The sequence below is a fragment of the Rhinoderma darwinii genome, chromosome 4 (assembly GCF_050947455.1).
Source record: "Rhinoderma darwinii isolate aRhiDar2 chromosome 4, aRhiDar2.hap1, whole genome shotgun sequence".
Taxonomy (NCBI): Eukaryota; Metazoa; Chordata; class Amphibia; order Anura; family Rhinodermatidae; genus Rhinoderma; species Rhinoderma darwinii.
Genome location: NC_134690.1, coordinates 94,487,263 through 94,514,872, shown reverse-complemented (window position 1 = coordinate 94,514,872; position 27,610 = coordinate 94,487,263). Strand labels below are relative to the sequence as shown.

General features: G+C 43.9%; 1 protein-coding gene across 2 annotated transcripts; it reads left to right on the top strand.

Moving 5' to 3' along the window:
* Positions 1 to 327: 327 nt before the first annotated feature.
* On the top strand, positions 328 to 12,405 carry LOC142760782 (kelch-like protein 10). 2 transcript variants are annotated; one of them, XM_075863960.1, is made up of 5 exons: positions 328 to 597; positions 4,348 to 4,837; positions 8,998 to 9,615; positions 11,290 to 11,439; positions 11,961 to 12,405. In XM_075863960.1, exons 1-5 carry the CDS (start codon positions 419 to 421, stop codon positions 12,321 to 12,323), a joined length of 1,800 nt encoding a protein of 599 aa, XP_075720075.1. In that variant the 5' UTR covers positions 328 to 418; the 3' UTR covers positions 12,324 to 12,405. The 2 variants fall into 2 exon arrangements, with proteins under 2 accessions (XP_075720075.1, XP_075720076.1); XM_075863961.1 differs by lacking the exon at positions 11,961 to 12,405 and adding an exon at positions 11,551 to 11,817.
* Positions 12,406 to 27,610: the final 15,205 nt, after the last annotated feature.

Here is a 27,610-nt window from a genome sequence, read left to right as displayed (position 1 = left end):
GCACTCAGACAGGCCTACATTGGTTGTGTTATGTGCTCTTTAACCCTGTCCATGCTGTGGTGGATACAGTATTTGAGGAGAGAGTACACAACACTCCAGGCAAAAGTAAGATTTGTTCAGATCATTTCTAACATGAATAAGATAAAGAACAAAAATAATAGAGAGAAAAGTTGGCATTTCCATGAACTTTTAATAGTTAAGACACAAATATTTAGCTGAGATACCAATCTCCCATCCTGACTATTCCATTCAGAATTCTATTGCACAGATTGTGATGTCATGAAAGAACATCAGATTTTCACGGCAGAAAGTCGAGTTCTCCACAAGGCCCAGCATCGGCAGTGGTGTTCCATTTTATTAGGTGAAAGGCTTATTGAAGAGAAGATGCAGCGACAGGACAGGCCACCCTATACACATAATGGATATTAATGAAAGCTTCCACACCAGCAACATGGAGCGCAAAATGAGCTCCATGGCTTGCACTATTTTTAATGAGCTCAGATTGGAGGGAAAACTATGTGACGTTATAATCAAAGTCAGCGGTGTGGAGTTCAATGCCCATAAGAACATCCTATGTGGCTGCAGTCCTTACTTCAGGTCAGTGTTTATCATATGTTCATGCCCAATGGAATATTTGACTTTTTTTAAATTTAATATAGAACGAAAGTAGCAGCGTAACTATTTCTGATATGAAATGGCATTTTTCCCACTTCTTACATCTTAAGCTTTTCCAGCTGTGTACACAATCGGGGGGAATGGTTGTATGGGAGGCCGGAAGACCGAAACTACAAGGTCATAATACACGTAGGTCAGCAGTACACAGAGTGATGTAACTTTATGGAAAATGTCCTTGACTGACCATACACAGTATTCAAAGTTATTTAGAAGCCGATTGATATTAAGTCCTTAATAATCGCACTTTGGCTATTGCCTTCACTATGGAAACGCAGTTGCATAAACAATCCGTGTAGCCGCAGGGTTGGCTGTCTTGATGTCATTTACAATCTGAGAGAAAAGGCAGAAGCCGTTTTTAACCCCTTCTTCTTGTTTGCTACATACAGAGCGCTAAAAGACTAAAAGAGGGCTGTGTATATAATGTTGGAAGTAGCAAAGCTGTTTCCTGTATTACTGTAAGCAGTTACGCGATTGATCACGTGATCACCGGTCATCCTTCATTATATCAGAGATGCTGTGTCTTGCTTCACCCCAATAATTTTTGAATATGATAAATGTAAGAATGTAAATGCCCCGTAACTAGGGCTGCTATAACTTGTAACGCTACATGGAAAAACTGTAGTGTAACAAAATATATAGACAATTATAATGCACACCGAAGGTCTTTTGGGATGTGTTAGACAAAAAATGACCCCTATGATCAGCAGAATAAAGGCGCTCTTTATTGTTCATCCAGACACATGTCTATGTGGGGCTGTGACTGGTGCTGTAGCTCAGACCCATACTAGAGAATGGGGCTGAGCCGCACTATGGGGCACACTACATGGACAGAAAAACAGCTGTGCCTGGACAAATATTGAAGGGATGGCAACTCTTCAGACAATCCTGTAGCCCCTTCATTTTGCTGACAGGTGTGGGTCCAGGGGGGCCAGACTACCCCCAATCACACATTAAATGGCATATCTTAATGATGTTGACCTATGATTAAATATTACATTTCTTTGTTAGATCACACAAAACATTACAATTTCTCAATATTACTGCTATATACATGTTATGGCACACCCTGGTGTTCTTTTGATTCCCTCTCAGAACATCCACCTAATGTATACAGTGCCGGTGAGAAGAATGTACTTCTAGCGCGCCAATGCTTATTCACTGGCCTGCACAATAGCATGTACAAGAGGATCTAGGGAGTGCGACTGATCTATTGAGCATGTGTGACCACCAGCACTGGACACATTACGTGGACGTTAGAAGGGGGCGCCATAACAAGTATTTAACTATAATATCTGGACACATGAGTTTTTGTTTTAAACAGTTACAATTGAGAATTGTTATGTCTTGCGTGATCTAACAGAGACATATACCGTATTTTTCGGACTATAAGACGCAGATAATAGCAAGAATAAATCTTGCTAAAAAGTCCCTGCGTCTAATAGTCCTCAGTCAAGGGACCCGGCATCGCCGGGCCCCATGACCGCTTCATTACTTAACCCCTTCCCGACCCATGACGTGCCGGCACATCATGGAGCTGGAGGGGGATGATGTATGGAGCGGGCTCACGCACTGAGCCCGCTCCATACACTGCAGGTGTCAACTTCTGACACGCTGCTCTAAGGCCGGATTCACACGAGCGTGTTCAGTCCGTGATATACGGTCCGCAGGTCGGCCGCATTTCCCTGACTGAGCACACTGCAGGGAGCTGGGCTCCTAGAATCATAGTTATCTATGACGCTAGGAGTCCCTGCCTCTCCGCGGAACTGCTGTCCCGTACTGAAAACATGTTTTCAGTACAGGACAGTTTCCCGCAGCGAGGCAGCGACTTCTAGCGTCATAGATAACGATGACGATAAGAGCCCGGCTCCCTGCAGTGTGCTCAGTCCGGGAAATGCATCCGACCTGCGGACCGTATATCACGGACTGAACACGCTCGTGTGAATCTGGCCTTACGGCCAGGAACAGCAATTTCGCTGTTCCTGGCAGTTTAAAGGGCTTGTGCCATAAAACACATGCATCCCCTATCCACAGGATAGGGAATACATGTGTGATCGATAAAGAGAACGGGGACCGAAAGTTATCAGGAGCGCTGCATGAGAAGATATGACTTCCGCGTTCTGTGTCCGGCAGCTTCATAGAGATCAATGTGATTCTTCTGCGTATGTGCGAGCGGCTCTCCATTGATCTCTATGGAGCTGCGGAACAGATAACCTTGACACAGAACCCGGAAGTCCAGGCTTCTCATGTAGTGCTCTTGGTAACTTTCGGTCCCCTGTTCTCCTTATCGTAATACTGATTCGTGGGACAATCCCTTTAAGGATAGGCCATTAATATTTTTACCTGATAAAACCCTTTAACCCCTTTGCGACATCTGGCGTACAGTTATGTCAGATGTGCGCCATCACAATATGGCGTGGGCTCAGGAGCTGAGCCCGCACCGAATATGGTGGTTGCCGGCTGTACACCAGTCTGTATGCGCCGGAATTAGAGATAACTAATGCCGGCCATTTAACCCTTCATATGCCACGGTCAATAGCGATCACAGCATCTGAGCGGTTAGACAGAAGAAACGGGGCTCCCTCTGTCACCTGAACTTCCCGTCAACAACACCCCAATCCCCCAATCACGGGATGCCAGTCAGCTGTGATGCCAGCTGGAGGCTTATTGAAGGCCTCAGGTCTGCCGTCAGTGCCCTATTTTTAAGCCTTATTAAGGCAAGGCTTAATAGTTGAGCACAGATACATCAGTATTGCAGTGTATTGCATGAAAGATCCATAGATCTCAGGGTAAAGTCCCCTAGGGGGGACTTAAAGAAATGTTTAAAAAAAATGTTTAATAAAAAATTTACAAAATATAAAGATTAACTATTCAAATAACTAAAAGAAAAAAAAATGTTTCACATTTTTCCACAAAAATTATGTAAGCAATAAAAAAAAGTGAACATAATTAGTGTCGTAACGTCTATAAATGTCCAGACTATTAAAATATCATGTTATTTAACCCGCCAAGTGAACGCCGTAGGGGCATAAAAATCACAATGCAAGCATTTTTGTGTTTTAGTCACCTAGCTTCACAACCAAAATAGAATAAAAAGTGATCTAAAAGCCATATATACCCCAAAATGGTACCGAAAAAACTACTGCTTGCACCACACAAAAAAACAAGCTTTCACACTGCTTCATCAACAGAAAAAAGTTAAAGTTATGTCTCTCGGAATATCTCGCAATATGGCGAAACAATGCACTGTTTTCTCTTTGCAATAAAAGTACATCACAAAAAAACGATATAAATTTTGATTTCGACCTAATCATGTGGAATAACGTTAACATGAAAATTAAACCCCAAAAAAACTATGGAGGAATCACTGTTTTTTTCCCCTTCCACCCCACAAAGAATTTGTTTTACGTTTTACAGTACATTATATGGTACATTAAATGGTACCATTAAAAACTACCACTTGTACTGCCAAAAACAAGCCCTGATACAAAAAAAAATTTTTATTATGGCTCTTGGAATGAGACAATGGAAAAATGGAAATGAAAAAACTGAAATTGGTTGTGTCTCCAAGGGGTTAATTCATTTTGTACCAGTTTTAATGTAGGTGTTTTACAATGCCATTGTCAATGGTTAAAACATGCTTTTATTTCCAATGTATCTTAATTCTACATGCAGAGCATTGTTCACAAGTAGCTGGAACAACAGTGAAAAGAAATTTTATGACATCCCTGGCGTCTCTTCAGACATGATGAAATTAATTCTAGAGTACGCCTACACCCGGAGAGTCCCAATCAACCCCGACAATGTGGAAAATCTCTTTATTGCGGCAGATTACTTTAACATTCTAGGTCTTGTACAAATTTGCTCCGAATTCCTGGTAAATCAACTGTGCCCACAAAATAGTATTGGAATCTATAAGTTCACAGAATATTATTACTGCCCCGAGCTCCACCAGAAGGCATATATGTACATCTTGCATAACTTTGAAAATATAATGAAGACCTCAGATGAGTTCCTTGAACTGTCAGCTATGGAACTTAAAGGTCTTATAGAGAAAGATGAACTTAACATTAAACAGGAGGAAGCTGCATTTGAAGCTATTGTGAAGTGGATCAATCATAATCCCGCTAACCGGAAACAGTATATTTCAGTTCTTCTGCAAGAGGTAATGCTGCTTTTTTAGATTATTATTACTATTATTATTATTGTTAGTTATCTTGAAGCGTCATTAACTCCAGGGTGCTGTACATATGAAAAGGGTTTAAGAACATATGACACAATAAAAACAACAAGTTCAAATGAGCTTAAAGGGGATATCCGGGGACCAAAAATTGCATTGCATTAATATTTTGATGTAAAAAGATGTCACTTACTCATGTACTTTAATTTTAAATTCGGTACTAAATGGTGCCATTCAAACCCGATGAATTGTTCCCGGATGTCCTGTAGCTTTTCTAATATTGATGACGCGCCGACACAGCCAGGGGTGGGATCCGGCCTGTTCGCCCCGATTCTCCCGAACTGGTTGTTAAAATAACAGCCGGTTCGCAAAACTGGGTGAAGCGGGAAGCCGGAGCCGGTCTGGTCCCCTGCACTCAATTGTATCCACGTCCTTAGGACGTGGATACAATTGAGTTGACTAGCGCTGCCCTGGCGAGGCACATGATGCCTCGCCAGTCGGCACTTTAGTGATGATGCAGTCGGCGCGATAACGATGACGTTATTGCACCGCTGCATCGTTCCGATGGAGGAGGACTGACGTCGCTGGAGGATGGTGCGGTAACGGGACAGGTAAGAAAATGTGCTTTGTACCTTCTACTGTGGGCACTATAGGGCACTACATAGTGGACTATAAAGGGAACAGTAACTACAGAAAACTATATAGGGAACTAACTACAGGGGACTATATAGGGAACGGTAACTACAGGGGACTATAAAGGGGACAGTAACTACAGGGGACTATATAGGGGACAGTAACTACAGGGGACTTTAGGGAACAGTAGCTACAGGGAACTATATAGGGGACAGTAACTACAGGGGATTATAGGGAACTAACTACATGGGACTATATAGGGGACAGTAACTACAGGGGACTATATAGGGAATAGTAACTACATGTGACTATATAGGGAACATGAACTACATGGGACTATATAGGGAACACTAACTACATAGGACTATATAGGGAACACTAACTACAAGGGACTATATAGGGGCCCTTATCTACAGGGAACGCCTCAGGGGGCCCTTTACAGGGAATGCCACAGGGGGCCCTATATACAGGGTAATGCCACATGGGGCCCTATGTGGCGTTACCCTGTAGATAGGGCCCCCTGTGGCATTCCCTGTAGATAAGGGCCCCTTGTGGCGTTCCCTGTAGATAGACCCCTGTGGCGTTACCTGTAGATAGAGCCCCCTGTGGCGGTCCCTGTAGATAGGGCCCCATGTGGCGTTCCCTGTAGCTAGGCCCCATGTGGTGTTCCCTGTAGATAGCGCCCCATCTACAGGGAACGCCACATGGGGCCCTATCTACAGGGACCGCCAGAGGGGCACAGGGGGCTCTATCTACAGGGAACGCCACAGGGGGCTCTATCTACAGGGAACGCCACAGGGGGCTCTATCTACAGGGAATGCCACAAGGGGCTCTATCTACAGGGAACGCCACAAGGGGCTCTATCTACAGGGAATGCCACAAGGGGCTCTATCTACAGGGAACACCACAAGGGGCTATATCTACAACGAACGCCACAATCTGCTCTATCTACAGGAAATGCCACAGGGGGCCCTATCTACAGGGAACGCCACATGGGGCCCTATCTACAGGGACTGCCACAGGAGCACAGGGGGCTTTATCTACAGGGAACGCCACAGAGGGCTCTATCTACAGGGACTGCCACAGGAGCACATGAGGCTCTATCTACAGGGAACACCACAGGGGGCTCTATCTACAGGGAACGCCACAAGGGGTTCTATCTACAGGAAACACCACAAGGGGCTCTATCTACAGGGAACGCCACAGGGGGCTCTATCTACAGGGAACGCCACAGGGGGCTCTATCTACAGGGAATGCCACAGGGGGCTCTATCCACAGGGATTGTCACAGAGGGGCCTATCTACAGGGGGCACTATACAGGGAACGCTACAGGGGGAACTATAAGGGAACTCTACAGGGGGCCCTGCCTGCAGGGAACGCTACAGGGGGCACTATCTACAGGGAACGCTACTACCTACAGAGAGCTCTATGGGGAGAACTATCTACAGAGGGCTCTACTGGGAGCACTATCTACAGAGGGCTCTACTGGGAGCACTATCTACAGAGGGCTCTATGAGGGGCACTATCTACAGGGGGCACTGTGTGTGGTGCATTACTTTACAGTGTTTGACACAATTTTATTCAGGGGCACAGTGTATGTTACTATTATATTCAGGGGCACAGTGTGTAGCGCTATTATATTTGGGGACACGGTGTATGATACTATTATATTTGGGGGCATAGAGTGTGGTACCATAAGAATTTGCTCTTCGCATATAGGTGTTGAATAAGTGAGCTTCCGAAGGCATCTGCGCAGCAAATTTACCAATTTCCGCAGAAATGGGTCAAGGCCAGGAGGCATCATAAAGTTCTGGACCAGATGGAAAAGTAAAGAGAACGACTAGAATCTGAGAAGTCGTCATCGGTGAGTCACTAAATGTAAATGTTTATTCTCCCTGTGACTGCTCAGTACTGTAGTCACTGTATGATCTGCAGCGAGATGATGTGTGTATCGTTCTTTTTTGTGAAATAGCAACTCCCAGCATATCCTTACCATCGTTCCATGTCCTGTGTCATCTGCCACGACCTTCCCGCTGCGGCGGTGCGGCCTAGTGGGTCCACAAACCCGCTACGTGATACTCAGTACATAAATACAACACCAGAACTAAACTCAGTACATAAATACAACACCAGAACAAAGCTGGTTATGGTTTACTACTTTTGCACAATAAAAACACTTTTAAAAAAAAGTATTTGTTCTCGTGCCTCCACATTCTAAGAGCCATAACTCTTTTTTTTGCCCCCATTGTTATATATGGGCTTATTTTTTGCAGGATGACTTTTAGGGTATGTGCACACGATAGCAGGCATTTACGTCTGAAAAGACAGACTGTTTTCAGGAGAAAACAGCTGCCTCGTTTCAGTCGTAAATGCAGCTCCTCGCATTTTGCGAGGCTTCTCTGACAGCTGTAAATTTTGAGCTGCTCTTCATTGAGTTCAATGAAGAACGGCTCAAATTACGTCTAAAAGAAGTGTCCTGCACTTCTTTTGACGAGGCTGTATTTTTACGCGTCGTCGTTTGACAGCTGTCAAACGACGACGCGTAAATGACAGGTTGTCTGCACAGTACGTCGGCAAACCCATTCAAATGAATGGGCAGATGTTTGCCGACGTATTGTAGCCCTATTTTCAGACGTAAAACGAGGCATAATATGCCTCGTTTTACGTCTGAAAATAGGTCGTGTGAACCCAGCCTTAGTTATACAATTGGGATAGATACGACTTTTGGTTGATTGCTTTTTATTAAATTTTTTTGAAAGGCAGGATGAACAGAAAAAAGCAAGTCTGGCATTGTTTTTGACTTTATTTTTTAAATAGCATAGTTTATGATTTTATACTTTGGGTCGGTACGGATGCGGAGATACCAATTATGTGTAGTTCTTTTTATTTTTTAAACTTTTTTTTATGATAATGCATTTTGTTAGGGAAAAAAAGCTCCCTTCCTCTGAAACCCCTTAGATGCCACGGTCGCTATTGCGACAAAAGTGGTTAAACGGCCGGGATCAGAGCTAGCTCTGATCCCAGCCATTAGAGCAGGAACCCAAATATTTTAAGACAGCCTGACACCTGTCTAACCGGCACTGGACACCCGAGATCCGTCTAGCCGGCTTATGACACACCGCTTTGAAAAGGCAGCGCTATGGCATAAGTACCCTTAATGACCATCGTGAAAAGGCTTTTGGGCGGTCAATATGCAATCAGTGAGGGTCTGATCACTCTGATCTCTATTGATCAGAAGTATGAAGTGGGGTGGCGTAGTTCCTTCAGCTTTTACCAGAGAGAGTGCTACTTTCATCCGTGTTTTGTGTCTAGTATTGCAATACGCCACAATACTAGACACAGGGCATAAACAAAGGTGATGCTGTTTCTGGCAAATTTCTGATATATATTGCTACAATGTGGATCTATTTGACTCTACAATTTTTCTTCTTACCTTTATCCCCATATATCTCCCTGTTTTGCATGAGACAATTGCTTGAATTTTTATAAACTGCTATACTGTTGCTTTTTAGGTTCGCTTTGCTCTCATTCACATTGACTACTTCAACAACAATGTCAAGGTCAACAACTATGTAAGAGACAATAAAGAATGCAAACCTATTATTATTAATGCTTTCAAAGCTATGTATGACCTCAATATCAATGGCCACTCAAATGCCGATTTTAAAAACCCTATGAGCAGACCCCGTCTTCCTTATGAAATTTTGTTTGCTGTTGGTGGTTGGAGTGGCGGTAGTCCTACTAATGCCATTGAGTGTTATGATGCCCGTGCCGACCAGTGGCTCGATATTACAAGTGAAGAAGAAAGTCCAAGAGCTTATCATGGAACAGCCTATTTAAATGGCTACGTGTACATTATTGGTGGATTTGATAGTGTGGACTATTTTAACAATGTAAAATGCTTTAACCCAGTCAAGAAAACATGGCAGCAAGTAGCACCCATGCACTCAAAAAGATGTTATGTCAGTGTTACTATTCTGGATGAAAATATCTATGCAATGGGTGGCTTTGATGGCCATTTTCGTCTGAACACTGCTGAACGATATGAGCCAGAAACCAACCAGTGGAGTTTGATTGCCCCCATGAATGAGCGGAGGAGTGATTCTAGTGCCACCACACTTAATGATAAGGTAAGGAGATATTGACATTTATTGAGCACTGATAGTTGGGACTTCTTCGCACTTTCTTTGATTTTAATTTCTATCTAAGTCAGTAAAAAATTCTCAAATTAGACTATATGCCACTTTAGTTTTTAACCTGTAGTTTTTTGTACATATTGGGAAGTCATCCAAATTGCAGTAGATGTCTGGAGCAAACACTGGATGCCACATGCTCCAGTTTTCAGTAGTACTGGCACTGCCTGTTTAGTATATAAAAAATCCTCTATCCGCTAAGGTAAACTTTAATTACGCTTCTGTATAGATGAGCTGTTAATTTAGCTTAACAGAACAAAATAATACTCATCTGAAACTATCATGTCAAGTTACAATTTTAGATCAATTTACCTGGCTCAAGATTTTCAGTGAATCAGAGTGACATGCATTTTGGAGGAAGAACTAATAATAGAATTTTGGAAAAATGTTTTTATAAGTCATTAACCACATATTGTGGGACTAAGTCCCCAGGGCTTATATCCCTTTAAAAAATATAAAAACACAATTCAGAAAAATGTATTACCAATTAACAATTCATGTATTATCAAACAATTTTTCAAACTGCCATCAAACTATTGACTGACGGTTTACAGAGTCATTCTGAGAATCTGATGGACATTTCCCATCATAGCGATCATCTGGGAGGAGTTTCTCCTCCATGGCAGGTAGTGTCATTATTCCGGTACTATCCATTGTAAATGTAAATTTTACTATCGATGCCAGCAGCAACAACTTTTTTTTTTATGCATCGATTTGGGTCAATGATAAACAATGATTTATGTTGATCTTTGATCTTTTTGTGCATTTATCATTATGTTCATTCGGAAACAAACAACTTGTACCAATAATTGCCCAGTCTTTGGGGATAAAGGACATTTGGACATAATACTAAATAAACAATTGTACAGGTACCCTAAAGAAAAATAACAAGTAGACCTCAGCTTAAAGGGAACCTGTCACCAGCATTTCACCTATTGAACTTTACATATCCCTCACTGGCCGCTGCTATCAAAAGTTCATTGCGGTTATCCCCTCTCCTAAACTCCTCCTCCGATTGTAAATAACGTTCCGCAAACATTTTGCGCCTTTTATCATAATAATCAGGTGTCCCTTTGTGCGCACACCCCAGAAGAGGACATCAATGCACAAGCGCGGGATGTTGTGTGCTGGGGGAAGGCGAGGAGCTGTCAATCAAAAGTAAGGAGGCGGGGTAAACTCGGAAAGACTTGAGGAATGAAGATATGACTCTCTTCAAATGAAGATCTGACTCTTTTCTGCTCATTAGCATACATTGTGGGAACACTAAAAAACGGAAAATACAAAAGCTACAGAGCCGACTAAGAAGACAATTATAGGTTATATAGAAATTTATTTTTCACCCACTACCACCAGGTATTGCTGGTTTAATAGGTGAAATGCTGGTGACAGGTTCCCTTTAAATAATGTGCGGAAGACATATGTGTCCTATGTTAGTGGCATCATATCCTTCAAGGCACATCACTTATTGGACTGTTCATAAGAAACCCCAAAAATCCTATTCTTTATTCTGTAGTTCTTTACAGCTGCTAATACATTTCAATAGGTCTTTCATCTAAATGTATGAGACCTGTATGTATTATATTTAATGTCTGTTAATTAATTTTTGTTCAGATCTATATTTGTGGGGGATTCAATGGGACTGAGTGCCTGTTTACTGCCGAGATGTACAACCTTGATACCAAGCAATGGAGTATAATCTCTTCAATGAGGAGCCGGCGGAGTGGAGTGGGAGTTATGGCCTATGGAGAGAAAGTATATGTGGTATGGAGGACTCTTATTTAATACCCGTTATTAGACTGATGGAAATTTGAAAGTTTTTTAATCACTGATCAGCAAATTTCATATTTCTGCACTGTTTTTGCTTTTTTTCAGGACAATGGATGGTTAATTTAAGATTCATATTTAACACTCCATTGTATTACAAATGTGGTTCTTTAAAAGGTGATAGACAAAATTTACAGAATCGAAAAAACCACAAACAGCTCATTGCAAGTTATTTTATGAAAGATGATCATACAGTTCAGATTACTGTCAAGATGTTGGGGAGAGGGGGAACCTGTCTTTTCTATGGGGGCCTATGGATTCTAGTTATACCTCAACTAAACAATTTCTCAGAATACTTTATCATAGGTGACAATTGTTTGCTATTTGAAGTATTAGCTCTTGAAAATAACACTACACTGCTCTGTGTTTGCTGTAGTAAAAAACACCCAATTTTCACCAATTTGTGTGGAATGGTATTTTTATTTAAGTACTCTCAACAGTTAAATTGTGTTTTTCAGGTTGGAGGTTTTGATGGAGCTAATCGTCTGCGAAGTGCCGAGGCTTACAATCCCGGCAACAACACGTGGCGAGTGGTCCCAGCCATGTACACACCACGTAGTAATTTTGGAATTGAAGTAGTAGATGATCTTCTTTTTGTTGTAGGAGGCTTCAATGGATTTACCACCACCTTTAATGTTGAATGTTATGATGATAAGACAAATGAGTGGTATGATGTCCATGACATGAATATCTATCGTAGCGCCTTAAGTTGTTGTGTAGTATCCTGCCTCACCAATATCCGAGACTATGCAGCCCGCCGAGACATCCTTTACAGAGATGAGGTTAAGGCTTCGTCTTCCACAAGTTCACTACCAACATAATTATTTAAACACAACTTAATACAAAACACAAAATATTTTCATTCCACCAGACCAACCAATAATAAAAGTTGTACAAACTGAACTGAAAGTCATATCACATTACGTTTTAGGCCTACATTTAGCGTGTATGTCGGGAAAACTCCCTATGTACTCGCTAAACGTGTCCATAAGGCTCTATTAGCTTAACGAAGGTCAAAAGATTGTCCTTTTGGCCTCCATGGGGCTGGTATATATCGGTATACCTTTTTTTGGGGGGATATAATCACGTAGATTATGCTATTCCATCCTGAGGGATCCCGCTAGAAAAATGAATACCGTGTGGGGTACTGTATGGACAATGATTTTAGGGGCTTTAGACTACGGAGTTATACAGAGCATCAGAAGGGCTCTTGTTGGGGCCTCTGGGACTGCAGGAGCCCCTGATGTCACTGTCTGATCGAGAGAGTCTAAGGCTACTCTAAGGTCTTCGCCAGAGCCGACCGCAAGGCTGGATGGTTTTTGCTGCATAGAATCCAGGTTGTATTAGCAGAGTTCAGTGTTGGATAAGAGGTGCAATGCAGGCAAACCTGAACAGGAACCAGACAGCCAGAGGGTAAACAGAACGTCCAAAACAATAAACAAGTGGATAACAGGTAAAACTGAGGTCAGAATCAGCCTGGAGTAGATAATCAAAATTGGTAAACAAAGGGTTATCCAAATACACCCCGAGGTCGAATTCCAAGAAGTCCAAAAGTCAGAGGTAAAGGGTGTAGGTAAGTAGCTTGATCAAAACACATTCAGACAGGAAATTCACAAGCAAAGAACAGGTGGAGGAAGCCAGGTATAAATACTAAACCTACACCTGATAGCCAGAAGGACAGAGAAAGGAGATAGGCATAAGGTAAAACCAGAACTGCCCAGAAGCTAGAACAGTAGTCATGGTGATCTTAAGGGAACAGGCATTTTCCTAACAGTATCCCTCTGTATACAGTGAAATACGTTGCTCCCCCCCTGTATTATCATAGTTATTAGTTTAGAATATTCATAAGATGCCCATTACAAAGTTAACAATGGGTGCATCTGTGCACACTGCATCTGTGCCCATTTCCCCACAGCACAACGCTTCATGTAGCGCTGTCCCCGGGGACTTCGGGCGACGCATCCCACTGTATACTGTAGCGTCCATGGCTGTGGACCGTCGAGATTACTCACCCCTCGATGGCCGCAGCCATGGGTCTGTGAGCGATGGCCCGCATCTCGTAGACGCCAGCGCTCACTTCCGCTCCATTCTGCTGTGTCCCGTGTACATGTAAATAATCATCAATTAACCCATGATCACCCTGGACGATAAAAAGGGTCTACCCTTTTCTCATTGCCAGAGCATTGTTGTGTTTACTAGTGTTAGTCTTGAAAATGGTCCCTTAGTGTTTTCCTGTTCCCAGTGTTCCTATACCTGCTACCTGTATCCTGTATCCCATGCTATCGTTGTTCCTGTGCCTTAGAAAGTTGGAGTCGTGTTTTGCCATCGATCACGCCTGCTGTGTGACACCACGCCTGGTGTCTGCTGCCAAGGTCCCATCTGTGCCTAGCCGTTACTACCGGACTATATAGACATTGACTTGGTACACTGTTTGGCCAGTGTAGCGTCCATGGCCGCGGGCCGTCGGGTTTACTCACCTCCTGACGCCCGCAGCCATGGATATGTGAGCGCTGGTCTCCGTCTCCCTCCTGGGAGAGGCCAGCGCTCACTTCCGCTCCGTTCGGCTGGGTCCCGTAGGGTGCACGCGCACGCTCGCGCCCGGCCTTAAAGGGTCAGCGCGCGCAATTAGGAAATCGTCATCACTATCAACTGCCACGATTTCCTGGTCTATAAGAAGGCCCCTGGCCTTCTAATCCTTGCCTGAGCGTTGTTAGTCTTTCCCAGTCTGTCTCGCAATGGTCCCTTAGTGTCTCCCGTTCCAGCTGTTACCCGTGCCCTGTTACCGTTCCTGTATTCCGTATTGTTCTAGTTCCTGTGCCTACCAGCGTTGGAGTGTCATCTGCCACGTCAAGTGTCTTCTGCCACGTCAAGTATCATCTGCCACGTCAAGTGTCATCTGCCACGTCAAGTGTCTTCTGCCACGTCAAGTGTCATCTGCCACATCAAGTGTCTTCTGCCACGCCAAGTGTCATCTGCCACGTCAAGTGTCTTCCGCTTCATCGGATACTGCCCGCCACGTCTGTCGCCACCTACCGCATCTGCCTCCATCCGTGCTGAAGCCACAGCCACGGTCCGGACTATTTCAGGTACCCCAGCATTACTGTCTGCCATTGACTTCCGCATAGACTGTGACCTGGTCAGCTGCCTCCCCGCTACGGCGGAGCGGCCTAGTGGGTCCACATACCCTGTGTCCGTGACAGCCAGCTGCTATCCCACTACGGTGGTATGGCCCAGTGAGTCCACATATCCACAGATCGTGACATATGCCTATACAGCGACATATGTCTCTACCTTCCTGAATCTTCATAGATATTAATTTTAGAATATTCATAAGATGTCCCATTACAAAGGAAACAATCGGTGGGTGTATGTGTGCCCACTTAAGGGTCCCTTGGTTGTGCAGTTGGGGGCGACCAAAAAATTACATGCACTTCATGGAAATGGAGATGCGAAGATGGTGGGTTTTTTAGTGGATGCAGGTGCAAGTACATTATTGTTTTTAATAAGGCATCTTTAACCCTCAAATTAAGGGCAATTTATAGTCTTTAATCCTGGAATTCTGAACTTTGATCACTATGAGCCGCTACAGAACATGTTTCAGGCATTGGTAATGTGCATGACTGATGTTTAATTCTGGCTACTTTCGTTCATAAATGTAAGGCCTAGTTTTAGCTAGGTTTTATGTATGACCATGTGAAAAGGTTTATTTTATAGAGTTAACGCATGCATTCACCTTTAAACACTATGTTAGGCTTTCAGCCGCTGGCGTGAAAAGAAAGTAGCATGACCTTTCTTGCCGCGGTTCTGCCTCTGAACTCCCATTGAGATCAAGCGTTTTTCGCTGTGTTTTTTTGCGGCAAGAAAGAGCAGGCAGGTCAAATTCTGCCTCAAATTTCCTTGAAGAATTTTGAGGCAGATTTTTTCTGCCTGCAAAATACTCTGTGTGAACAGGGCCTTACAGTGTGCATATTTTGATATGCCTTTGTAAATACTTTGCTTTACTTATCTTGAGTTACAACCCGCATTTTCATCCACAGTTGCATTCACAATACTTTATTTATTATCTTCCAACATTCCTTGCTCAGTGCATGTACAGAGTTTGCTCTTGTGATTTGCATTCTGGAAAGTTGTTATCTTTATTTTATTAAATTTTGGTGAGTACAAAACATTCCAACATATACGACAATATAAATATATCCTAGACCCACCCACTCCATACAAGAAAAGAAAGGAGGCAGAGAAAGGAATAAAAATACCACACCACTAATGAAGTAGAACTATTGCAATATAACATTATATAACATGGTGAACACCATAAAAAAACAAAATAAAAACGCAAGAATTGCTGTTTTTTGGTCACCTCATCTCCCCTAAAAAAATTGAATAAAAATTGATCAAGAATTCTTATGTACCCCCCGTAGCAGCAGATGTAAGCGGACGTGTGTAGCTGGAGCTCCCGCTGTGTCCATCCTGAAAGTACTGATTAACCCTGATTTACCTGGTAATACTTACCGACCTGGAGGCTGGGAAGCTGGGGGAGTCGATACCGTTTATCACAGCTGCAATGACCCAATCCAAAAAGCAAAAAATGCCGCCGGCGAGTCCGGGGCCAGGAAGTCAAGGTGGCGCCGAGGAGACTGAATGCAGGAGCAGACACATGCGGTCTGAAGCAGCAGACAGGCTGGAGAGTTTTTCACGAACCCCTCGTGCGAACGGATCTGCAGCAGGCAAGACGCCGGTGGCTAGCAGTGGAAAGGCAGGCAGCCTGGCCTCGGGCTCCAGATACTCTGTGCTGGGAGAGGACACGGTGAGTGAGGAGGAGGAAGAGCTGGGTAGTCAGCGGCGGGACAGGCGTGTTGAGGAAGATGGAGGCAGAACGCATCACAGGAGAGACCAGGTGAAGGAGCCTTCCCTCACAGACATACTTGCTGCGGTGAAGCAGAATTCCTCGATCTTATCTATGCTGACTGGGCAGGTGGGAGGCCTGAAGGAAGATATTCTGCTGTTACGAAATGATTTACAGAAAGTGGCAGAAAGAACCACAGTTATTGAGGGGAGAGTGTCTCAAGTGGAAGATGTTCTACCGGAGCTCAGACGTGATGTACAGTCTCATTCCTTGGCGGTGGTAGCCCTGCATGCTAAGGCGGATGATTTAGAAAACCGGTTACGCAGAAACAACGTGTGTTTGGTCGGAGTGCCAGAAAAAGCAGAGGGCAATAACTCGGATGAGTTTTTGGACAAATGGCTGCTGGAGCAGTTTGGCCGGGAAGAGCTGTCTCCTTTATATGCTGTTGAACGGGCGCTCAGAGTACCTACCAGACCGGGACCGCCGGGGAGACCCCCGAGACCCCGAGACCGGTCTTAGTGAAGCTGTTACACTACAAGGACAGAGATAGGATACTGCGGAAGGCAAGGGAACGGCAGGATATCTCCATTAATGGCGCTAAAATATCCTTTTATCCGGATTTCTCTGCGGAAGTACAGAAGAAGCGGCTGCAATATTGGGACGTAAAGAAGTGTCTGAGGAACCTGGCCATACCATATTCCATTATGTATCCGGCTAAATTGTGGGTGGTTGCATTTGGGACTGCTTCATTCTTTGAGAACCCCAGAGAGGCTGCCAGATAGCTGGATTGCAATGAGGCACGGCTGCGGAGAACAGCTGGAGAAGAGGATGCGTGAAAGCCCGCCTAGGCGGTGAAGTTTGGAGCCACGTTGTCGTTTGCGGGACTGTAGTACATTATATGTTATTATGCAGTTCTCCGGTGTGTGAGCACCCTTGTCTGAAACGCAGCAGGGTGGTATCCTTTTAACAAATTGGCCGTACTTGATGGCGATGATATTGTGGGATCATTACTGATGGGGTCGGTTAAATGTTTATCCTGGAATGTCCAGGGAATACGGGAAGCTAGGAAACATCAGGCAATCCTCAACTGGGTTAAACAACAAAATGCCCTGATAGTGGGGCTGCAAGAAACACATCTGACTAGAGAATCTGTGTCCCTATTGCAAAGAGTGTGGATCGCACATGGGTTTCACTCCTTTCATACGACTTATTCTAGGGGGGTGAGTTTGCTGATACACAGGAGTCTTCCCTTTGTTTGTCATTCGTCTTTCTCTGATGAGGAGGGGAGGTATGTGGGAGTGCACTGTACTATATATCATTGGGAGTGTATTCTAGTGGTACTGTACATCCCTCCGCCTTATTCTAGCATTGTACTTAAACGAGTTACGGAGAAACTCTCCAGGTGGCCGGAGGTACCGCTAATCTTGATGGGGGACTTTAATGCAGTGATGTCTGAAGGGCTGGATAGGTTCCATAGGGGAGGGGGAGGGCAAAGGGGTGAACTGACTGCCTTTGGAAGATTAATGGTGGAACTGGGCTTGCGGGATATTTGGAGAGATAAGCATCCAGGGGTGAGGCAGTTCTCGTCCGCATCGTCCACGTTTCAGTTTCTTTCACGAATAGATTTGGTAGCATGCTCAGCTTCAGCAGTGCCGTATGTAGTGCAAATTGAATATCTACAGAGGGCGTTGTCGGACCACTCTCCGATGGCGGTGACGCTGGAAGTGGGTGTAAGACCTACCAGGAATCCCGGGAATTGGAAGCTGAATGCGTTTTGGCTGAAATTGATGGATGGCGGGGAAATACGGGACCTGATAAAAGAATATTTCATTTTTAATACTGAGTCAGTGCCGCAAGGGGTGTTATGGGACACAATGAAGGCGTGGCTGAGAAGAGTATTCATTCAATATATTAAACGAAGAAAAATTAAATCTAGGCAACTGGGAGAAAGTCTAGAGAATCGGGTGACAGAAACAGAAGGGAGACATGTGGAAGAGGAGTCCGAGGAGACACTTAGACATTGGGTTGAGGCTCAGACGCTGTTGAAAAATCACCAACTAGCAATGGCGGATAATAAACGCTTATTCCTTAAACAGAAATATTATGAAGAAGGGGAAACTGCGGGGAGGTTACTCGCTAGGATGGCACAGCCGCACGGGAGTAATAATTTCATTCATGGTCTTAGGGGGGAGGGTGGAGAAAGACACGGGGCAAATCTTGCAAATATTTAAGCGGTTTTATACGGACCTATACACATCCAAAGTGTATTACGACACACAGCAATTGGACGAGTATCTGGGAAGCATTAATTTGCTTACCTTGGGCCAGGAGGACCGTGAAAGCTTGGAGGCACCTATTTCCTTGGAGGAGTTGGAACAGGCGATAAGGGATAAGGCAAATGAGAAAGCTCCGGGTCCAGATGGGTTACCAGGGGAGATCCATAAGGAATATGGGACGGAATTAGCGCCACAATACTTGATTACTTTGCTGGATAGCTTTGACAGAGGCAAATTACCGGACTCCCTATATGAAGCGACGATAGTGGTTCTCCCAAAAGAGGGGAAAGACAGTCAATTACCGGAGTCCTATAGACCGATATCCTTGCTGACATCGGATGTTAAGATTTTGGCAAAGGTACTAGCGCTGCGGCTAAATAAGGTGGTTCAGCATGTTGTGCATGAAGACCAATCGGGGTTCATGCCCTCCAAATCAACGGCTGTCAACCTCAGGCGGCTGTTTCTAAATCTTTAGGCGACACCGGACGTTCAGGGAGGAAGGGCTGTGCTAACATTAGATGCCGCGAAAGTGTTCGATTGTGTAGAATGGGGGTACCTATGGTGGGTAATAGAAAAGATGGGATTCGGCCCTAACTTCGTGAAGTGGGTACAGTTGCTGTACGTGGACCCTACAGCCCGAATACTTGTGAATGGTGCATTGTCCAAAAAGTTTTCGCTGGCCCGGGGTACGCGCCAGGGGTGCCCACTGTCACCATTGCTGTTTGCCTTGGCGGTGGAACCACTGGCGTGTCTCATAAGACAGGAGGAGCGCATACGGGGCTTGCAATATGGGGAACTGGAGGAAAAAATGTTGCTATATGCAGATGATATTTTAATATATATGACAGACACTGAGAACACTCTGGAGGTAGTAATGGACACGATCACAAGGTTTGGGGTGTTCTCAGGATTAAATATTAACTGGACCAAGTCTGCTCTTATGCCACTTGACCCGGTAAACATTGTGGATACTGGAGTGGGACCCCGGGTTCGGATAGTCTCTGAATTTACGTACCTAGGGGTTAAGGTGACGGCTAGGGTTCAAGACTATATGTCTTTGAATGTTTTACCACTGCTACCTAAGGTGAAACATAAGGTGGACGCCTGGAACAGGCTCCCGCTCTCTGCTCTGGGGAGGGCTAATCTAATCAAGATGATCCTTATGCCTCAAGTTTTATATATCCTTCATAATTCCCCAGTATGGATACCTAAACACTGGTTCAGACGATTGCACAATCTCTTTCGGGATCTGGTCTGGAAAAAAGGGGTTCAGAGGATTAAATTGGAGAAACTGCAATTGCCTAAAGATGAAAGGGGGGTCGCGCTGCCAAATGCCTGGATATATTACCTGGCCGCACAGAGCCAACAGTTTAAGCGGTGGGAGGACACAGAGACATGGGGTTCTAGCGCACGCTTATTGTCATACTTGGGGGGAGGACTCAACCCACTAGAGGGCCTGGAAGCGCATACCTTTAAGAGATTGGCGAGTGCTAAACCAACATTACTCCTGATACATAAAGTCTGGTGGCAATGCAAACAGATCTTGGGAGTGGGAATGTGTAGCAAATATACGCCCTTATGGCATAATCCGGTCCTGTGGGAATTGTATCAATTAGAGGGCATGCAAAAATGGGAGTTGGCAGGAGTTAGGCGACTACAGCACCTGTATGATGATAACGTGCTGAGATCATTTCAGCAGCTGAAAGACCTATTTCCACTGGAGCACAGTATGTTTTACCAATATTTGCAGATCCGTCATGCCCTACAGGCGCAGGCGCATGTGGTGGACCTGACGGTTTGTGCTCTGGGGATCCTAGAATATGTGGGACGGGCAGACACGACCAAAGGCCTGATCTCAATGGCATACAGGAGCTTGCTGTCCAAACACCTGGGAGACCCGATGGTGCTGGTAAAAGAGAAATGGGAACAGGATATCGGTCCATTAACCATAGAGGAGTGGGAGGAGATATTAGCGTCCACATGTCACTTATCCCTCAGTCTGGCGCAGAGGAGATCCCAACTCTTCTTGATACATAGAGTGTACCGCACCCCGTGGGTATTAAAACAGATGGGTATTAGAGCGGATGCTAAATGTCCTAGGTGCACGGAGGAGAAGGCGGACATATATCATATGTTTTGGACATGTGAGGCCCTGAGGACCCTATGGGGGAAATATTGGATCTGATAAAGCAGGTGTATGGTCGGGAATTGGCGGCAGACCCTAAAGTTATGTTGTTGGGAGCGGTGGGGGAATTGGAGAGTGACAGAATGGCAAGTCTGGCAATTGCAAAAATATTATATCAGACGAGGAAATGCATTGCTAAACACTGGCTGGACCCGGAGCCACCAGGGATGAGGGAAATTGTAGGAATGTTGAATCATAGTATCCTGATGGAGCATAAGATATTTTCGAAAAGGGGCACGGAAAAAAAATTTGATAAACAATGGAGCAGATGGTTGGCTTGTCCTGAGGTGCTGTCACCTGAACTGAGTAGACTAAGGGCAAGAGTCATCTGAGGAATTGGAGGTGACCGAGTTTGGAGCAAAGAGGGGGTGGAGGGGAAACATGATAATAGAGCTGTTTTCTGGTCAGGATAGGTATTGGAAACAATTGGTGGAGATATGGTTGGGGGCTGTGCGGGGGGGGGGGAGGGTATGTTGGGGGTTTTCTGATATGCTGTAATTATTGTATACGATGTTGAAAAACTTGAATTGTGAATGTCAATGTGTTATCTTATTTTGGTGTTCGTATCAATAAAATTGGATTGATTTAAAAAAAAAAAAATAAAGAATTCTTATGTACCCAAAATGGTATCAATAAAAACTACTAATAGCTTGCCCTGCAAATAAAATGCCCTCACACCACTCAATCACTGGAAAAATAACAAAGTTATGGCTCTCAAAATACGGAGGCACAAAACATTTTTTTAGCAATTAGTTTTTCCTTGTAAAAGTTTTTTTCCCAGTTTCCCAATACATTATATGGTACAATAAATGGTGCCATGAAAAACTACAACTCAGGCTGCAAAAATCAAGCCCTCATACTGCTTTATTTAAAAATTTAAAAAAGTTTAGTAACTACCCCAGAAAATGTGCATCTATCAGGAAACTACTGGAGGAATGGTCCAGATACCACATATCATCGATGGGCAGGCTCATTGCAGTTAGAATGACAATTCTACCCAAGCTGCTGTATTTATTTAGGGCCCTTCCTGTTAAGGTTCCTCTTCATGCCATCTCACATATACAGCGGATAATAAACAAATTCATATGGGCGAACTGAGGATCAAGAGTTAGTAAATCCACTTTGCATCGTTCAACATTTAGAGGTGGACATAGCCTCCCAGACCTGATATTATATTATTATCTCAAATCTCACAAATCACAGCCTGGAACTGTAATCCCAACACTGTCAAATGGGTTCTGTTTGAATCTCTTACCACATCTCCATCCTCACTTCGGGCACTGATGTGCTCTCCAGAATTAAAATCTCAGATTCCTGACATCGACAATAAAATTATCAAACACTCCCTAACACTCTGGTTACTTTGCCGGGATAGGTTATTAATAATAATAATAATAATAATCATCTTTATTTATATAGCGCCAACATATTACGCAGCACTTTACAATTTAGAGGGAACATGAAACAAACAATATCAGACATTACATAGTGACAAAGTTAATTTACAATTCAAACCTGAGGAGTGAGGACCCTGCTCGCAAGAGCTTACAATCTATGAGGAAATAAAGGAGACACAAAGTGTAACAGTGTTTGTTCTGTACAATAGTCCAGCCATTTTTATAAACATGGGCTGGTACACATAAAGCTGCATGGGCCGGTCACCAGCCAGTATCCGTGTATGACTGACATGAAGAGAAGGAGTGTTACGGAATCTTATTCTGATGACTAATCTAAAAGGGGGGCCATGGAAAGGAGTCAGATTAGGGGACATTATAGGCCTGTCTAAATAGATGTGTTTTCAGGGCACGTTTAAAACTGTTGGTATTGGGAATTAATCTGATTGTCTGGGGTAGCGCATTCCAGAGGACCGGTGCAGCACGAGAAAAATCTTGGAGACGGGAGTGGGAGGTTCGGATTATGGAGGATTTTAATCTAAGGTCGTTGGCAGAACGTAGAGCTCGAGTAGGGTGGTGGACAGAGATGAGGGAGGAGATGTAAGGAGGTGCAGCACTGTGGAGAGCTTTGTGGGTGAGAGTAATAAGTTTGAATTTTATTCTGAAGGGGATGGGCAACCAGTGCAGTGACTGGCACAGATTAGAGGCATTGGTGTAGCGGTTGGTCATAAATATGAGCCTGGCTGCTGCATTGAGGATAGATTGCAGAGGGGAGAGTTTGGTGAGGGGAAGATCGACTAGTAATGAGTTACAGTAGTCAAGACGAGAGTGAATCAGAGCAACAATGAGAGTTTTGGCGGTTTCCTCCGTAAGAAAAGAGCGGATTCTGGAGATATTTTTGAGGTGAAAATGACAGGAGCGTGAAAGTGATTGAATGTGAGGAGTAAAGGAAAGATCTGAGACAAAAATAACCCCGAGACAGCGGGCGTGCTGCTTAGGAGTTATGATAGTGCCACACACAGAGATGGAGACATCAGGTTTAGGGAGGTTAGTAGATGGTGGGAACACAAGGAGTTCAGTTTTAGAAAAATTCCGTTTTAGATAGAGAGGACATGATGTTAGAAACAGCGGACAGACAATCACTGGTGTTTTGTATTAGAGCAGGGGTGATGTCACGGGAAGAGGCATACTTATATCACATCCATCTCCTTTACAACCTTTATTACTTAATCCTAATTTCCCACCGGGATTGCACCCAGAGGACTTTCAGTGGTGGACCTCATCAGGTCTCAATTCCTTATCAACATTATGCAAAGATGGTAAACCCCTCCCTTTTGAGACCTTACGTCAGGACCTTCAAATCCCTCTCTGGGAACATTATAGATACCTACAAATACACCACCTTCTTTGTGGATCTGCCTTTCTACCACATGACCCCAGTCTAACTTTTTATGAAGCTACCTGTCGAGACTCACCTAGGGAAAAGGGGCTGATTTCAGTCTTGTACTCACAACTTAGAAGCGCAACATACAATGGTCCTACTACATATATGCTAGCTTGGGAAAGAGAACTAGGGACTTTACCTGATTCGACCTCGTGGCAGCAGATATATGATAGAACGGCTACAGTCTATCTATCGAACAACATTAAGGAAACCTCGTATAAAATTTTAACAAGATGGTACCTCACACCTGATAGAATAGTCAAAATGTTCCCGGGTAGTTCTGATACTTGTTTTAGAAACTGTGGAGAGAGGGGAACTATGGCCCACATATGGTGGTCCTGTCCAGCGGTACAGGCTCACTGGAAAATAATAGAACGCCTAATTAACTCTAAATTATATTTACAAGTCATCTCCTTGGTCGACATTGCTGAATGCAGACATTCCTGATATACCTAAACAAAATAGAAAATTAATCTCACATATTCTATCGGCAGCAAAATGGACAGTAGCAATAAGCTGGAAATCCCTAACTATTCTGTTTTTGAGGACACTGAACAAAATTAAAGAGATACATCAATTTGAGAAAATAGTCAGTGTTCTCGAAAACAGACTTCCAAAATGTGATGCCCAGTGGATAGGTTGGTCCTCGTAAAGACTTTTGTTTGATTATGTGAATTACTTATACATGAAAGAACTAAAAACTTTGATAAAGTTATCTGCACCAGGTTTTGATTGTTTTTGTTTTTAAGTATAATTCTTTCTCACTAACTTCTTGCAACTCGAACATGATATTCGAACATCACCTAGAAATAACCCTTTACCGAGTTTTGTTTTTTTAACCCCTTCCCGACATTTGGCGTACATGTACGTCATGGAAAGCATTGACTTCCCGCATCTTGCCGTACATGTACGCCGAATGTTTGGGACCGGCTCAGAAGCTGAGCCGGTGCCATCATCACCGGATCTCAGCTGTATCTTACAGCTGACATCCGGCTGTAACGGCGGGGACCGAAATTAGCTTCGATCCCCGCCATTAACCCCTTAAGTGCAGCGCTCAAACGCAATCGCTGCACTTAAGGTGTTTGCAGCTCATCGGAACCCCAGTAATGAAATTGCCGGGGTTCCGGTGGCTGCAATGGCAACCGGAGGCCTAATACTGGCCTCCCGGTCTGCCTAGCACCGAAGCCGGTCAAGATCCGCCCGGCGGCGGAGCCTTATCGGCTTCCGTAGCTGCCGGCAAGATGGCGTCGGGTCAGGAGCTGATCTCATCAGCGGTGGAAGTCAGCTGTACTGTACAGCTGACATCCACCTGTACCGGCAGGAACCGGAGCTAGCTCCGATCCCTGCCATTAACCCCTTCGATGCAGCAATCGAAAGCGATTGCTGCATCGTAGCGGTTACTAGCAGATCGCCAGCCCTGACAGGCAATCAGGACTGGCGACTGCTCATTATGGCAACAGGAGACACAATGGTCTCCTGCTCTGCCATTACGGAAGCCGATTTAGGCCCCGCCGGGAGGCGAAGCCTAATCGGCTTGCTGTCATTGAATGACTGACAGATCTAATACATTGCACTACATAGGTAGTGCAATGTATTAGAAAAAAAATAATCTGACCGTTGGACCTTCAAGTCCCCTAGGGGGACTTGAGAAAAAGTGTAAAAAAAGTATAAAAAAGTGTAAAAAAAAGTGCAAATAATAAAAGTTTGAAAGCGATTGCTGCATCGTAGCGGTTACTAGCAGATCGCCAGCCCTGACAGGCAATCAGGACTGGCGACTGCTCATTATGGCAACAGGAGACACAATGGTCTCCTGCTCTGCCATTACGGAAGCCGATTTAGGCCCCGCCGGGAGGCGAAGCCTAATCGGCTTGCTGTCAGTGAATGACTGACAGATCTAATACATTGCACTACATAGGTAGTGCAATGTATTAGAAAAAAAAAAATCTGACCGTTGGACCTTCAAGTCCCCTAGGGGGACTTGAGAAAAAGTGTAAAAAAAGTATAAAAAAGTGTAAAAAAAAGTGCAAATAATAAAAGTTTGAAAACAATAAAAGTTTCAAGTAATCAAATAAAACACAATCCCCCTTTTACTCTTATCAAGTCCTTTATTATTGAAAAATAATAATAAACCATATGTATTTGGTATCGCCGTGACCGTAACGACCTGAGGTATCAAAATATTATATTATTTATTGAACGCGGTGAACAGCGTAAAAAAAAACGTAAAAAACGTTACCAGAGTTTCTGTTTTTTAGTCACTTTGCCCTACAAATGTTAGAATAAAAAGTGATCAAAAAGTCACACGTATCCAAAAATGGTACCTATAAAAACTATAGCTCGTCCCACAAAAAACAAGCCCTCATACACCTCCGTCGACAAAAAAATTAAAAAGTTATGGTTCTCACAACTTGGCGACAGAAAAAATACATTCTTTTTACAAAAGTAATTTTATTGTGCAAAAAGTTGTAAAACATAAAAAAGTGCTATATATTAGGTATCGCCGGAATCGTACTGACCCGCAGAATAAAGTTAACATGTAGTTTATAATGCGTGGTGAACGCTGTATTAAAAAAAAAAAAAAAAAGCTGTGCCAGAATTGCGTTTTTTTGTTTACCTGGCATCCCAAAAAATAGGATAAAAGGTGATCAAAAAGTTGCATGTACCCCAAAATGGTACCAATAATAACTACAGCTCGTCCCGCAACAAACCAGCCCTCATACCGCTACGTCTATGAAAAATAAAATTAGTTATGGCTCCAATAAGTCAGGAAATAAAAAAATATGCAGTTGTGCCCGAGGGGAACATTTCTTCTGTTTGAAGAGGCGATTTATCAAGGACCTAAAATTAGGGAACCAAGAAAGGGAGGGCCCAAACATATCCGCTGGAAGCGACGGTGCCCGTATTATACCAGGACAACACTTCCTAGCAAAATTCCCCAAACTACAAAGGCGCGGAGTGTGGATCAAAAGGGGGATAATAAAGGACGCCATATATCAGTGCGACACCGGCCTGTGCAGAAAGGATTGCTTCACAGCGTAACACACATCTATGGATTATTTTATTGGTTTTTTTTTACCCCATTATTATACCACCTGACTATGCCCCTTATATACTCCGCCCGGCTTACATATGCCCTACATTATAAACGGAAACACCAGTAAGACTCCAAACAAAACTACTACCAAGCAAAATCCACGCTCCAAAAGCCAAATGGCATTTCCTCCCATCTGAACCCTACAGCGTGCCCAAACAGCAGTTTCCTTCCACATATATGGCACCGTCATACCCGGGAGAACCCTTTTAGCAATTTTTGGGGTGTGTGTCTCCAGTGGCATAAGCTGGGCACGACATATTTGCCACTGAATGGCATATCTAGGGAAAAATATAAATTTTTAATTTGCACCATCCACAGCGTATTCATTTATGGAAAAGAACTGTGGGGTGAAAATGCTCACTACACCCCTTAATAAATGCCTTGAGGGGTGCAGTTTCCATAATGGGGTCACTTCCCAGGGGTTTATTTTTATTATTTCGCATCTGAGCCTCTGCAGTTGTGAACCAATACTTTGTAAATCGCCAAATTAGGCCTCAATTTTACATGGTACGCTTTCACTCCTGAGCCTGGTCGACTGTCCAGGCAAGAGATTAGGGCCACATGTAGGGTGTTTCTAAAACCAGGAAACCCAGCATAATAATTAGAGAGCTGTCTTGTTATGGTGGCACAAGCCGGGCACCACATATTGTCCACATATCTGTGGAAAAAATCCCATTTTCACTCTGCAACATCGAGTTCACACTAATTTCTACAAAACACCTGCAGGGTTAACATGCTCACTACACCTCTAGGTAAATGCATTGAGGGGTGTAGTTTCCAAAATTGGGTCACTTCTGGGGGGTTTCCACTGTTTTGGGCCCACAGACGCCCAGAAACCAATCCAGCAACATCTGCACTCCAAATGGCGG

Bases quoted from the DNA above. Each gene is read 5' to 3' on its own strand.
- LOC142760782 (XM_075863960.1), top strand. From the start codon at position 419: ATGGATATTAATGAAAGCTTCCACACCAGCAACATGGAGCGCAAAATG. The intron at 598-4,347 runs GTCAGTGTTTAT...TTCTACATGCAG, and splicing joins GGCTGCAGTCCTTACTTCAG to AGCATTGTTCACAAGTAGCT. The intron at 9,616-11,289 runs GTAAGGAGATAT...ATTTTTGTTCAG, and splicing joins CCACCACACTTAATGATAAG to ATCTATATTTGTGGGGGATT.